Source organism: Berghia stephanieae, chromosome 1 (assembly GCF_034508935.2).
Source record: "Berghia stephanieae isolate SIO BIC M18660-M18661 chromosome 1, UCSD_Bste_1.3, whole genome shotgun sequence".
Classification (NCBI taxonomy): domain Eukaryota; kingdom Metazoa; phylum Mollusca; class Gastropoda; order Nudibranchia; family Aeolidiidae; genus Berghia; species Berghia stephanieae.
Genome location: NC_088360.1, coordinates 20459335 through 20474925, shown reverse-complemented (window position 1 = coordinate 20474925; position 15591 = coordinate 20459335). Strand labels below are relative to the sequence as shown.

At 34.8% G+C, this 15591-nt stretch overlaps 1 protein-coding gene across 1 annotated transcript; it reads left to right on the top strand.

Moving 5' to 3' along the window:
• The first annotated feature begins 2676 nt into the window (after nt 1-2676).
• Nucleotides 2677-11706, top strand: LOC144970162 (pyrethroid hydrolase Ces2a-like). Its single transcript, XM_078909512.1, has 3 exons — nt 2677-3149; nt 9284-10610; nt 11312-11706. The coding sequence occupies exons 1-3, from the start codon at nt 2777-2779 to the stop codon at nt 11499-11501; spliced, it is 1890 nt and encodes a 629-aa protein (XP_078765638.1). The 5' UTR covers nt 2677-2776; the 3' UTR covers nt 11502-11706.
• The last annotated feature ends 3885 nt before the right edge of the window (nt 11707-15591 follow it).

The following is a 15591-nucleotide window of genomic DNA, read 5'->3' as shown; positions in this document are numbered from 1 at the left end:
GGGGGAGTGATAAAAAAGAACAGGAGCGTATCCTGGTTTATGCATTACGGGATGCATGGTGATTCGCAATCTATTAAAAATACACACAAATTGATTTCAGTACGAAGTATAAAGTTTAAGTAGTAACTTTTTAAATTATCTAATTTAAATTTGATTATTTCAGACCTGGTAATACAGCATATAACTTGAAAAAACAGGCTGGTATTTGCCCACCCTGCCCATTATTACCAGCCGTCCCTGCAAAATTGTATCTATATTTACTTATCTATTATATTTTTGTTTGCAATCTCCAACAGATCTCTCTCTCTCTCTCTCTCTCTCTCTCTCTCTCTCTCTCTCTCTCTCTCTCTCTCTCTCTCTCTCTCTCTCTCTTTCTCTCTCTCTCTCTCTCTCTCTCTCTCTATCTATCTATCTATCTCTCGGGGTGGGGTTCCAGGGAGGTACATTCTGCATCTTCTATCCTCCTATGTCTGTTTTCCAACATGCTTTCTATCTTCGTCTTATTAGTAATAAGATTACTTGGTTTTGTCCTGGCCCTATCCGGATACCCTGGCTGGGATGGAACCAGTCAAATGTATAGTTAGTTTTGGGAGATTATATTTTTTTCCATGTAAATCATCTCTCTGTTTGTTATGCACTTTATTATGTTTTGTTTATGTATTATATGATTTATAAACATTTCAGTGCATTCCTCTTAGTGGGGACCTGTGCTTGTGTCTGGATGAGACTTTAAGGTGATCTCAAACTAAGTACACTGATAGTGTGCACTTGGAATCTTCATCTGTTCCCTATTTGAATCGATTCCCCTGTGTCTGCCTTATTCTTGATTGTAAAACTGGAACTTTTTACTATCCCATTTTCTTCCTTTTACTGGCGCTGATATAACCTAAATGTGTTGCAAGCGCCGTAAAAACCCTTAAAAACAAACAACAAACCAACAGATCTCATTTTGATGGGGTGATCTCGGTTTGAGGCGTCCTATATCAATTTGAGGCGGTCGTCGTCCACAAATCAAAATCTCTAATAGGCATGATCTATATTAACTTTCCATGTGCTCGAGGTCATTGGTCACATTGCAAAGTATGCTCAAAGTGACCCACTTAGTGAAAAGTGTTCACAGCTTTTTAAATATCTAACATCACGATTGGTCATTTGATTCAGCTTGACACATGGGTATGTTTATAACAGTTGTAAACAAAGCAGCGTGTTACGAAATATCCAATCGTGGACAGCAACAAATCATGTGATTGATGACCTGGTTGGACGAAAACACGAATATAGATCGCTCCCATTGATACCGTACCTTATCAAAGTTCCCTCTCCCTTCAGAGGTTGAATCTCATGGAACGCCATACTTCTAATTCCATCACCTCATTCATCTGTGATGTTTCAATCATCCTGTTTTGTTGATAAAGGGGAAAGTCGAAACATTCATTTGATCTGTTTTAGTAATTAAATTGAAGGTTACATTCAACTTCACATTATTATTTATTTCTTCGAGCTTCGAGCAGCAACATTTACACGACTTCTAATTGACAGGATACACGTCAAAGCAATAAATTGCTTTTTTGTTGTTGTTGTTTTGTGTGTTTTTGTTTTTATTTTTGGACCAACACACAGAACTCCAGTATTATACTCTTTGGAGGCGTTGGGTCACACATGCAATCAACCGTTCAGATTCTGATTTCTGTTCACATTGATTTCACACTGGGAGTTCGTAGCCAGAGTTGACTTATAGATAGAATGCGCTTGGCCAAGGAGTTCACAACATTGCCATCCGGAAGTATATCGGACCAACACACAAACTCTGTGTAACCATGAACTTTTATAGTCTGGTTAATACAGTTTAATGAGAACAACTCACAAACGCGGATGGCAAAAACAATAACAAAGGCCTGAGTGACGTCATCTGCATACTATCTATAGCCTGACACTGACCAAAAAATTACGACAAAAGACAAGTCTTTGGCCACAAGAGAAAACAAATCGTGAGTTGTATTCAATAGTTCAACCAATAGAATCACATGTTTCCTTTGGGCACCACTAACGACAACTCACTTGACGCTGCCCCAACCTAAAAAAATTACGTCAAACCATAATTTAACGATGGCCACGCTTGGCTAATAAGCACACAACATGGCCATCCGGAAGTCGATAAAAAAAATAAAGTGTTGTTTTCATATATCTAAAACTGAGACATTTATGAATCTTTTTGCTTTGTGATACTGTGCCTTTCCACCCCAACTCCATTTATTATTTTGTTTCATCAATTTACGGCAAGAATCTTGATGTTAGCTTTGCTCTCTCTCTCTCTCTCTCTCTCTCTCTCTCTCTCTCTCTCTCTCTCTCTCTCTCTCTCTCTCTCTCTCTCTCTCTTCTCTCTCTTTTTTTTTTTTTTTTTTTTTTTTTTTTTTTTTTTTTTTTGGTCGTTGTTTCTCTTTTCTTGCTTGTTTGTTTTTTTCTTTTCCTTTTTCTTTTCCTTTTTCTTTTTTCAATTTTAAGATTTGCAATATGGGAAGTTCGTGTGCTTTAAAAAATAAAATTATTTATGTTATCCTAAATTGTCTTCTAGGCCGTTTTTCACAACAAACATTTTAAGAAAACAAAACAAAACAAAGTGCAGTGCTTTGTTAAAAAATACACACAACAATTTTGAAAATGCTCAGTCATATCCACAACAACTCGTACAACACATCGATCTGGCTGCGTGTGTCAATGCCTAATTTCGTGTTCTCACTCATGCTATCTTTTGACAATCATCAATTTGATTCGTTCCATGACCTACATAGACCGAATATGTGTTATCGTTATTAATACAATATACGTGATATTGATATTCATTGGGTTGGGTTCGATAATAAAATTATTGTCTATCTTGAAAACTACAATAGTAAAATATAAATTTATTGTCCAACAAAACGAGCACACCATGTTACCATTCTGTGTTTTGTTCTTAATTTTATCGTGTTTTGTAACATCCGTGGAGTTGTCTACAGTCGTGGTGGACTCACCTGCCGGTAAAATTCAAGGCGCCAAGAAAACTGATGAGACCACTGGACAATCTTATTTATCCTTCAATGGAATTCCTTACGCCAAACCTCCATTGGGTGATCTCAGATTTACCAAACCACAACCACATCCTAAGATTGGTAAGTTAAAGTCGTACTTTCTACTGGTCGCGATAAATATGGTGTAAAAGGAAAGAAATTGACATCACTCAGCTCTTTGTTATTGTTTTTAGACAGGCATTTTAATTATTAGTTCTCATTACGTTTTATAAATGTTCAAAGTTGCATAGTATTTGTTGTTGTGTTGGTACGTTATATCCGGCTGGTGTATGTTGTGAATATTTTACGTAAAGGCATCATGAGTAGGCTATAATATTATAATACATCGATATTAGGGAACCCGTCCATACGACCACCCCTGTTGAGAGGTCTTCCGTAGTTTCACAGCACTTTTATTCCTGAATCTTTTAGCCATTATGGACTTTCAATTAGTTGCAATGTCCAATATATATTACTATTTAAAATAAGTTCCATTTTACAAGTGGTGTGTTTTTTCTAATTTCAAAACCAATTTGCAGAGTCGGTTGTGATTCACTACTTTGTCCGACGCTATTATTATTTACTGCGTTTCCCATCAGTTTCGATATTGCAATTGAAGCAACACCAGAAAACTTAAACTCTAACTTTACAATTTTCTAGTCACGAAAATTTTACTTCACACGTAATTGGTTAGAAAACTTCCATTTTGGTATTTTTGTCAGATCACTTTTGTTTCCTGTATTTGGCGAGAAAATTTTTACTTCACTCATTTTGGGTTGACGTCTAGCACTTTATTACCCTAATTTTATCTTTTGGGTTGGTTTTGGTTTTGGAAATAGTTCGAATCTTACACGTTTTGGTGAGATTTCTATTTCATATCCCTTATCTTATCTTTTGGGTGACATTGAGCTTGGTTTTGGTTTTGATTTTGGTTTTGGTTTCCTAAACCATGAAGTGATTCCATCGACTTTCGGAGCTAAAAGAGTGAAACAGAGAGGATTGAACTTCAAATGCAGGTTTTGAATAACCTCTTCCGAAACCTAGGTTTTGTAAGGAGTATTTTTTTTTTTTGGAAATAGGTTGAACTAGGGTTTGAACTGCCTTGTTCAAGGATAGCCCGCACGCCTGTAGTTGAGGCTATTTGGTCAATGCCGGGGAGAAGAACAAAGGTTTACTCATAACCTTTGTGGGATCGACATTAATCATGACATTGATAATTTTAGAAGGACGACTGAAAACGTTATACTTTAATGGTAACAAAATAAAATTGAAAATTATGGCATAACTTTGGTTGTTGTATCCGACATCGCACCTCTACAACAATTGTAGGACATCTCTGCTTCTGTCTGTGATAATATAGGATCACCAGTCATATCTGCTATGTCTCTACTCTGTCGATGGTAATTTTGCAGGGTAAGTAGTCAGCACTTTGAAAATTTAAAACTTTCTGCCTTTGTCAAATCCTCGAGAAGGCCTCAAAAAGCGAAAGACATGGAAAAGTCGGTTATTTTGTAACGGTTTCAATAATTTAGGATACAATGCATTTACAGAAAAATTATTACTACACACGTTTTGTCAAAAAAAAAGTTTCATTTACCTTATGAAGTTCTAGTAGAAAACTTTTTATTTTCTCACATTTTGGTCAGAAAAAGTATACTTTACATCTTTTGGTCAGACAAATGTTACTTCGCAAAATTTTGCCTGGAAAATTTCGTTAATACAATTTATCCTGAAAACTTTTATTTCAGTGGTTTTGACGTTCTACAATTTTGTCAAAAGAATATTCTAAATATATAATTTTTGACACCCTAAAAATTGTTTACTTCATATATTTGGCCAGAAAACATTCATACATTTTTGCTGGCAAACGTTCATACAATTTTTAACCAGAAAACTTTTACTTCACACATTTTGATTAGAAAATTAAATTTCATACAATTTTTTTGATAGAATGACAATTTGGAGAGAATATGTATTCTGATCTCATAACCGTTGGTCATAATATTATTATATTTTGGTCAGAAAACTTTTACTTTACACATTTCGACCAGAAAAATTTAATTTCATACAATTTTTGACAGAAAATTTTCATTTCATAATTGGGTCAGAACATTATTACTTTTCACATTTTGATTGGAAAACGTCCATTTCAGACAATTTGGTCGGAAAATTATTGCTTCACATATTTTTGTTAGAAATAATACATTATTCATCAACTTTATCAAGATACTACTACTACAAACATTTTGGTCTAAAAACATTTCATTGCATAGATTTTGGATAGAAAGTATTCATTTCATACATTTTTACACGCATACTTTTATTTTATAAATTTTGGTCAAAAAATCTTTTACTTCACTCATTTTGACCACAAAACTTTTAATTTTTATTTTTATTTTTTCACCAGACAGTATTTTGATAAAAAAAACTTTTTTGTCATACAATTTGTATTTCATAAACTTTGACCTGAAAATGATTACTTCCCAAATGTTGGTAAGAAAACTTTAACTTCACATTTTTAGCCAAAAATGTTTTACTTAAAATGTTTTGGTTAGAAAAATTTTTGCTATCAAGCTTATATTTTATAAAGTTTAGCTTAAAAAATCAATTACATCACACACATTTTGGCTTTGAAAAAAATTAATTTCTTAGGTTCAATTGATACATTCTGTCTTGAAAACTTTTATTTAATAAATTTTGACCGATGTTTTTGTATGATCTTACACTACCGCCTAAAAGACTGCACGTCTACGTCTTACACATTGGGTGTTACTGATCATTTGGGTTATCATCTTTAAAAAATATAGCAGCTGTTAGGACAGCGTTTCACTGGGATAAAATATATTATCTGCTCAGATCGATAAAATATGAGGAAAAAACACCTGCTGTTATCTAAAAGTGTTGTGGTATCAAATATCTAAAAACTTCGACAATGTTACTGGAGAAGTACAGTAAATATAGTGTCAAACCCTGAAAATGTGCGTTAAAAACATTCATGGTTTAATGTTATAAATAGAGATATTGTATACCAGGTTCATAAAATTTACTATTCCTACACAAAATTTTTGTCACATTTTCAATTAGGTTATGTCTTGGTATGATAACCATAATATAGGACATGAAGTGATGGAATTGTCTTTTAATTTTTTTTTCATCAAAATCTATTTCCCAAAGTGAGTAACTTGGCAAGGACATGTTATTGTATTAAGTACTTGATCAATCAATATTGTGTATTGTAATGATTGTTGTGTTTCATTTATTTATTTCTTGCTGCGAAAAAAAAATTCAAGTCCATGATACAAAACACGAAACCCGCCGCATGTTGAAAATGACGGGTACAAGTATTATATCAGACAAGAATATTTTTTATTAAAAAGCAGCCAAGTTAAATAAGTCCGTGTGTTAAAAGTTGTTGGGGTTTTACAAAAGCTTTTGTCATCAATTCTTTTTAGTTTTGATTTAGATGTAAATTTTTCATTAACCCAATCAAAATGTTTCCAAAAATGATATTGGGTAGAGAGAATATGACTGTAAAACATGATATCGGGTGTAACTCGTGTGGACGCATGGACATTGCTTATCTGTCGTATTTCTATTTAATTGATCCTACGTGAAATTTCAATGAAAACATTCACCTCCTATTGCACCCATCTACTAGTCGTATTCATATAGTGAAGAGGCTTTAATTGGTCGATGGATAGCTTGTCTAACTACCATACCAAAACGTCTTGATTTCGAATTCATGTTCTAATCTCTATACCGGAGGTTTCTACAATATCAACATTGTCTACGGGGATTGTATTAAGTGTATGACGTCATCTCATTTATTTTACAAGACCTAGACAAGAACGCTACCTACTTTAATTGCATTAAATAAAATTCTCCGTCGTCTTATTAAAAAAAAAAATAAAGCAAATGGCATTTAAGACGGAAATTACAAACTACAAGACCCGCTTTAGAAAAATGACCCAAGAAAAAAAAACAACACAACCATACATGATAATTCTTCCATCCCAGTACAGTAAATCACTGGTAAAACTACATAATTCTTTAAAATTGATTGTTTGAGACGACAAGGGTGACAGCAAACAGACACTTTGTTGCTAAATTCACCAATTAACCATGTGTCGATTAAAATATGGTGATCCCTTTCGTTGATAAGTGGTAAGGCGTTTAACTATTAAACAAAACTTCTCATGATTAAATCTGTATAGAGATATTACACCTATTTTAAGTCAGTTTGAACCTATAATTATTTTAAAAATATGTCAACATTGATTACGGCGAGTAATATTGTGCGTGACATCGTGTTATTTCGGACATTTTCGTATTTAAGATTCACAGACATCACCAAATCAGGACAATGCAACTACTAACGTGTCTGTGATTACGGTTTATTAAGTCCAGATCATAATTTGTTAATTCGAAAAATAGTCGTTTGGTATCATCGATTCTAAAATCCATTTTCAAAGAGAGGAGGGGAATACAAAGAAAGGGGATTTGACTGACATGGTATCTACTTTAATCTGTTTTTCTATTAACAGTAATCTGAATCGAATAAAAGTGTTCATCATAAATTCAGTGCTGAGTTCACTTCTTGAAACGAAACGAATGTATTTGTTACACCCTGCACTATCTTTGATTTATCTCTTCTTCGTTTGGTGGGTAAATTATCTTTACGGTCGCATCATTGGACACGCGTGATAATTATTTTTTAATGAACATTTATATATTTCAAGATCTTTTTTAGTTAAATAATGGAATCTTTTTTTTTTTTTTTTTTTGATGCTAGAAATTTTAAATTCATGATGCGATGGTAATGGTGAGGTGACACAAAATAAAATGAGATATTTAGAATGTAGTGTCCAATGAGGCGAGATAATCAAAATTACAGTCACAGTTACTTAAGTTGATGGTATAGTATTTTTTTTTCTATAACGTTTTCGCGAAGTCTTGTGATGAATAATTATATGACTAAATAACTCGAACTAATTATTTAGAGCAGATGTATTCCATTTATTGAATTAGACTGTAAAATATGAAGAAGAAGGGGGGTTACACTTGGAGATGATCGTTGTTAACAAATCATCATTGTCAATTGGGTGATAACACGAACGGAATATAGATGTAGCAATAAGACGTGACGACTGAACGAAGATTATTCCCCTGCCGTCTGTTTTTACGAGTATCGAGTGTGTCAGAAGACAAGGATAGCAAGAAAACAACGAAGTGTTTTGCTCACGACCATGTGTCGTATTCACACACCGATTCTTTATTGATCAAATTGTAAGGCGTCTATCTATCGCACGAAAATGTCTCAAGTTCAAACCCGAATAGAGATGTGAGATCTATTATGAGTAATTTTGAACCTATGATTATTTTTATTCTAAAATATATCAACATTATTTAAAGTGAGTGTTATTAACGTATGTGACGTTGCATCTTCGTATCTATTCACAGATATTACATTAGGACAATGACATTAAAACATGGACTTTTTGTTATCTATTTTTTAAATCTTATCAATATAGCTATCGCACATCTAAGACGGAAATAATTACAAAGTGTGTAAAACACACAACAATAATACAATCAACACAAGGATTAGATATATCTTATACTATAACACTTTAATAAAATAATCATAATACATATTAAACAATTTAACAACGGTTTCTCCTGCGCATGTATGTTAAGAAATAATTACAAAGTGTGTAAAACACACAATAATACAATTTTAAAAATAACTACAAAATGTGTAAAACACACGACAATAATAAAATTAACACACGTTTTACATATATATCTAATACTATAACAAACTTACACACTACTATAATAAAATGATAATACATATTTTACAATTTAATAACGGTTTCTCCTACACATGTATATTAACGACATTAATAATTGCAAAGTGTGTAAAACACACAATAATACAATTAAAAATAACTGCAAAGTGTGTACAAAACACAACAATAATACAATTGACACACCTATTACACATGTGTAATACTATAACACACTTACACACTATTGTTATAAACTGCTGATCATGCAATTTTTGCCTTAACAATTTAACAACGGTTTCTCATGCTTTTTATATTACTACTAATGCATAGCATCAATAAATCCAAACACATTATTATTATTATTATTATTATTATTAGTATTATTATTATCATCATCATCATCATCATCATCGTCATAATCATTTTTATTTTTTTTTTCCTCAGACGATGTGTTTGACGCATCAAAAGACAAGCAAATCTTATGTCCACAGCCAAGTTTAATGACCTATAAAGAAACCAATTTTGTTGAGGACTGTTTGATTCTTAATATCCAAACACAGAACATAAACCATTCTAAGTCTTTGAAAAAAGTTTTTGTTTTCATTCATGGTGGTGGATTTGTTGTTGGCACGAGCTCATATCACGAAAGCTCATCCTTTGTTATCAGTCAAGATGTTATTGTTGTTACCATCAACTACCGACTGGGTATTTTAGGATTTCTTAGCACCGAAAACGAAGCCAGTCCAGGAAATTACGGTCTATGGGATCAATCACTCGCCATCAAATGGGTCAAAGACAACATCCGGGCATTTGGTGGAGACCCTGCAGATATTACAATTGCAGGAAGATCGGCTGGTGGAATGTCAGTTGGATATCAAATTCTTTCGCCTCACTCCAAAGGACTGTTTACTAAAGCCTACCAACAAAGTGGTACAGCCACGTCTGTATATGGCCAATCTATCAATGCGCAGTCACATGCGCAACACATTGCAAAATTAGCCGGCTGCTGGGACAAAGATGTGGGCAATGCGATTAACATTCAAGAAAGTAAAGCCCTTGTCGATTGCTTACGGAAAACACCTATCTCTGTCCTCACTGGTTTTAATGATTTTAGAATGAGTAAAACACAATTTGTTCCAGTTGTGGATGGCGATTTTGTCCCGGACATTCCTGCCAAACTTTTACAGGACGATGACTATCTTGAATCGATAGGATTCTACGACCGTTCTTATTTGACTGGTGTCAACAACCACGAATCATCAGTCATGGAAGACATTCTCCTACCAACAAAGTATGCTATCTATGCAAACGACCAGATGTCGGAGGATGAAAAGGAGTCTTTATATAAAGAAGTATTGACAGATACTAAAGACTTGTACTTGCTGTCACGGCTTGGAAAATCGGCTGCTTCTGACACAGAGACTGTGGCTAAAGTTGATGATTTCTATAACAGAAGATTTACGGAGGATAGAGTTCTTATTGAAGTAGTAACTGACTTGAATTTCTTAGTTCCCTCTATTGACTTTGCTGTAGCTGCATCTCGACGTGAATCGTGTAACTCCTATCTTTTCTACTTCAACCATTTCCCTCATTTTATGAAAGGCCATTACAAAGGATCAGTGCACGGTATAGAGATGACCTATTGGTTTGATATGGATATAAGTTTGGCAGAAACGTTGTTGAACGCTGGCATGCAAGGCAACTTTGATCAGGGGGATGAAGAGTTGAAACGCATGTTCTCGTCTATAATTGGAGACTTCGTTAAATCAGGGTGAGTACAATCACCATCATCGTCATCCTCTTCCTCTTCCTCCTCCTCCTCCTCCTCCTCCTCCTCCTCATCCGCCTCCTCCTCCTCCTCCTCATCATCATCATCATCGTCATCATCATCGTCATCATCATCATCATCATCATCATCATCATCATCATCATCATTATCATCATTTTCTTTTTCCTCTTTTTCTCCTTCACCCTCTCATCACCTTCACCAGGATCCACACCAACGACCAAAATGTATTTTAAAGATAACAAAATCAGATACTCGACTTTATGTTGGCCTATGAAATGACCAAATGTATGACCTACCCTATGTATCTAGTATGCATTATATCGGAATGAACTAGACAAGGAAAATTAGATTTATGTCACACCAATCAGATTGAGGAGATTTATAGTCTATTTTCTTTCTTTTTTCTTTTTGTGTCGTTTAGAAAACAAAACTCACTCTCGTCACAGAAGGCATACTTTATGTTAGCTCAGATTTTATGACTTTAACTTAGTATATCGTTTTCAACCTATGAAACGTTTAGTTTCTAAAAAGCGATATGCTCTCCCATTTTATTAAGGCCATTCGACCTTTGAATATCTTGTGTGTTTAAATTTAGTCATAATTAAATCGAGAATTTATTATTTCTTCATCAAGCATTATTAAAGTAGGTGCTACTTATTGTTGTATCATATTTCTTTTTCCAGCAATCCCGGGGAATCACTAAGGAACCTCATTCCATCTGGGTGGCCGAAGTTTGACGCCATCAACTCAACCTACCTCAACGTTTGCCCAAAACCCTGGGTCAGCACTTTCTTTGAAATGGATAAGCAAGACTTTTGGCTTCGTACAATGCCTGAATTGACGAAAAAACAGCACGTCCACTCGGAGCTTTAATAACTGTAGATTTTTATAAAGCTAATAACCGTCATTGTGAATTGATATTTATAGATTAAAGTTATATATACTTTATAACTTTATACTATATTATTTTATAAAAGTTGTGCGTCTTATCTTGAGTAATGCTAATGTCTACACTAATACGTGTATAATTGGATTTACACGTATAGCGAATAATATTAAAGAGCGAATGTTTAACAAATATTGTTTTATGTCTGAGCTTCTAATTTGTGATTTATTTGTGTGCCACAGGGATAAAGAAGGTAGAAATCAAATCCGGACGGGGAAGGGGGGTATGGTTTCTTACCGGTTTTATACCAGCCCATAACCTTCGCTATCATTTCTATTCCCCTATATCAGTTGCCCCTTCTCGCGACCTTGTGTCCTGCTTTTTCTAGAATGAGACCAGAATTTGCTCTCGGGGGTTTTCTGAGAGCGATACATTCAAATGAGTGCGTCGGTTTTGAGAGTGATGGCGTTTTTCTTTCCCTGTACACCACTCCACTATAATGAATAGAAGGAACGAAATTAACGTCAATTAGCTCTTTGTTATTGTTTTCAGCCGGCCATCGTATAAGAACTTCTCACTAAATTCTATCAATCAGACTATAACGTCAAGGATACTCTTAGTTTTATGTGTTGTTACATTATATCCGACTGGCGGATGTTAAGATTTTTTTGGCTAAACACATAGCATCAATTCTGTAACCATTTTGATGGGAATCCTTTGCCTGTGTTCATGTTTGCCATTTTAAATGGTCTTAGACCAAATGACAGTGGTTGTTTTGTTGTTGTTTTTTTTTTTTTTTTGTTTTTTTTTTGTTTGTTTTTTTTTTTTTTTTGTTGTTGTTTTTTTGTTTTTTTTTTTTTTGTTTTGTTTTTTTTTTTTTTTTTGGTATCTACTTCCGTTCTCTAATCGAACCACTGCCCCTTGTCTTCTAGTTTTGGGCATTTGAGAGAGCAACTAAAATCAAACTATGAAATCATATGTATGACTATTCCATGATGTTCCTTTTTAGTGGCGCAAACAAGACCTTAAAGTGTCACAATTGTCGTGAAAGTCATGCTCAAACGATGAACCCACCGGAGGCAGAATAGTATGTCATTTATCCTCTTTAATTACCACAACTCCCATTGGGCGTCCCGATAGCTCAGTTTGTAGAGCACTCGCTTCACAGGAAAAGGGACCAAGATCGATCCCGGATGCAGTCGGGATTTTTTTCTGACCTCCCTATCTGTGCATGGGTAGCTGGGTCTGTCAGATCTGACGGAAAGTACTTTGCGATAGACTAGCGTCCTATCCAAAGGGTAGCAAGCAATTGCTATTGTCAATTTCACGATATAGAAACCGGGATAAACTCCGGCTCCATTTGCCTAACAGCTCTGAAGGACTACTACTACTACTACCACCATTCTTTTCTCTTTTAAGGTTAGTTATAATATGTGTTATTAAAGTTTCTGGGGTGATTTTTTTTTCCTATTAGGATTAGTTAAACGTACTTGGTTTTGCTTTTTCTTCGGGTTTGTTAAAAGAATACTTTGGTTGTTTCCTTTAGTACGAGGAGCTTACGGAAGCCCCCCCCCCCCCCCCCCCCCCCCCTTACGTTTTTATTTTACTAGTTACTTTTTGAACACCCGAGGGTTTTTCGTTTGGCGAAGAGTGTAAATGCGGGATTTTTAAATGGTTGCATATTAGCCTCGCGGGTATAGATAGTATGCAGATGACGTCACTCAGGCCTTTGTTATTGTTTTTGCCATCCGCGTTTGTGAGTTGTTCTCACTAAACTGTATTAACAAGACTATAAAAGTTCATGGTTACACAGAGTTTGTGTGTTGGTCCGTTATACTTCCGGATGGCAATGGTGTGAACTCCTTGGCCAAGCGCATTCTATCTATATATTAATCTTGAATCTATTTCTAATCTCATATTATTATCCCAGTCAAACTGGACCTCAACCTTGAACTTTGTGCAACATTTTATATTTGTGTACCAAACAAGAAGCTTATAGATAGTATGCAGCTGACGTCACTCAGGCCTTTGTTATTGTTTTTGCCATCCGCGTTTGTGAGTTGTTCTCACTAAACTGTATTAACCCGACTATAAAAGTTTATGGTTACATAGATTTTGTGTGTTGGTCCTTTATACTTCCGGATGGCAATGTTGTGAACTCCTTGGCCAAGCGCATTCTGTCTATAATATGAGTTCATATTATAAGCTTCTTGGTACCAATCGATATATAATAAGAAGTTTCTAAGGCAAAAAAAAAAAAAAAAGTCTTGAGCTCAAGTTAAAAAATACTTTTTTAATTGAGCTTTTATATCGCGCAATATCTACTAAACTGCTCAAAGCGCTTTACAAGGTCAACAACAACACCTGGCCAACAACAACACCTATCATGTAGGACGCCTGTTGGCGATATTTTACAATTTTTTTTTGGACAGAGACAACGACCAGGTAATCATTTTACACCTGAGTACGGTGAGAGAATGCGAGTAAAGAGCTTTTTCCAAAGACTTATCTATGCGCCGAACGAGGCTCGAACCCAGGACCTTCCGATCCGAAAGCGAGTGTCATACCACTAGACCACATCGCCGCAATCATTTATTGTTGTATTTATAGATTGTATGCGCTTGTCTGAGAAGCTCATAACATTGCCATCCGGAAGTATAACGGACCAACACACAACACTGTGTGTATCCATGAACGTTTATAGTCAGGTTAATACAGTTCAGTGAGCATTACTCATAAACGCGGATGGCAAAAAACAATAACAAAGACCAGAGTGACGTCATCTTCGAACTATCTATACGGACTAGCATGTAGCCTATTCCCGTTCTAAAACGAAGACGGGGAAGGGCTAAGCTTCCTGATTTGCAGAACACAAACCCGCGCTATAATTATTTTTAAAAAGTGAACTTAGACGTTTTCAACTCAATAATATAGATAATGAGTTTGGAATATTGAATTCGTAAAAAAAAAAAGCAAAACAGTCTATCTTCTATCTGAACCACGAGGTCATTAATGCCAGGATTGATTTTTGACTGGGCGGGGTTCTTGATCTCCCATTGTTGGCAGAGAGGTTCTTACTGTGTCTTCTATCCCCCTATATATTATGTTATGTTTACAACTTGCTTTCCTTCTTTGTCTTGGAATGAGATTACCTCCATGGTTTTGTCCTGGCCCTGGCAGGATACCCTTGCTGAGAGGGGAATAGTCAAAAGTCAAATGTAAACTTTTGGGAGATGATATTTTTTTCCTTGTAAATCATCTCTCTGTAATGCATTGTATTATGTTTTGTTTAATTATAATGATAATAATAATAATAATAATAATAATAATAATAATAATAATAATAATAAAAATAATAATAATAATAATAATAATAAAATAATAATAATAATATAATAATAATAATAATAATAATAATAATAATAATAATAATAATAATGATGATGATGATGATGATGATGGTGATTATTATTATTATTATCATTTGTTATTAGGTCCTTGTTATTGTTATTAATATCATTATCGTCGTCATCGGAACCTTTCAGGCTCAAAATCATTCTTCAGCCAACAACAAAAATTGATTATAGGTAAAGACCAAAGTTCAGATATTATGTGAGATATAATCGTTTTGGGTGATCTGGATTTTGCAGATGATCTGGCTCTTTTGTCCCACACCCAGGACCAGATGCAAGCAAAAACCACAATTATAAACAGCCTCTCGGAATCAATTGGTCTAAGAATTCACCCTGCAAAGTCAAAGGTCTTGAGGATAGGTACGCGTCAAAGGGAGCAGATCAAAGTAAAAGATCAGGAACTCGAAGATATAGACACTTTCTGCTATCTCGGAAGTATAATTGACAAGGAAGGAGGCACGGAAGCAGAGGTGAAAGCACGAATAGGAAAGGCACAGGCTGCATTCACATCTTTGAACAGAGTTTGGAGAACTAAAGATATCTCCCTTCAACTAAAGCTAAGACTTTTCAACTCAAACGTGAAGTCTGTCCTACTGTATGGATGTGAAACTTGGAACGCATCACAGGCATGTATAAGGAGGGTACAAATTTTCGTAAACAGGTG

Coding starts and splice junctions, on each gene's coding strand:
- LOC144970162 (XM_078909512.1), top strand. CDS start 2,777: ATGACCTACATAGACCGAATATGTGTTATCGTTATTAATACAATATAC. Junction 3,150..9,283: donor ACAACCACATCCTAAGATTG/GTAAGTTAAAGT, acceptor TTTTTTCCTCAG/ACGATGTGTTTGACGCATCA. Junction 10,611..11,311: donor GGAGACTTCGTTAAATCAGG/GTGAGTACAATC, acceptor TTCTTTTTCCAG/CAATCCCGGGGAATCACTAA.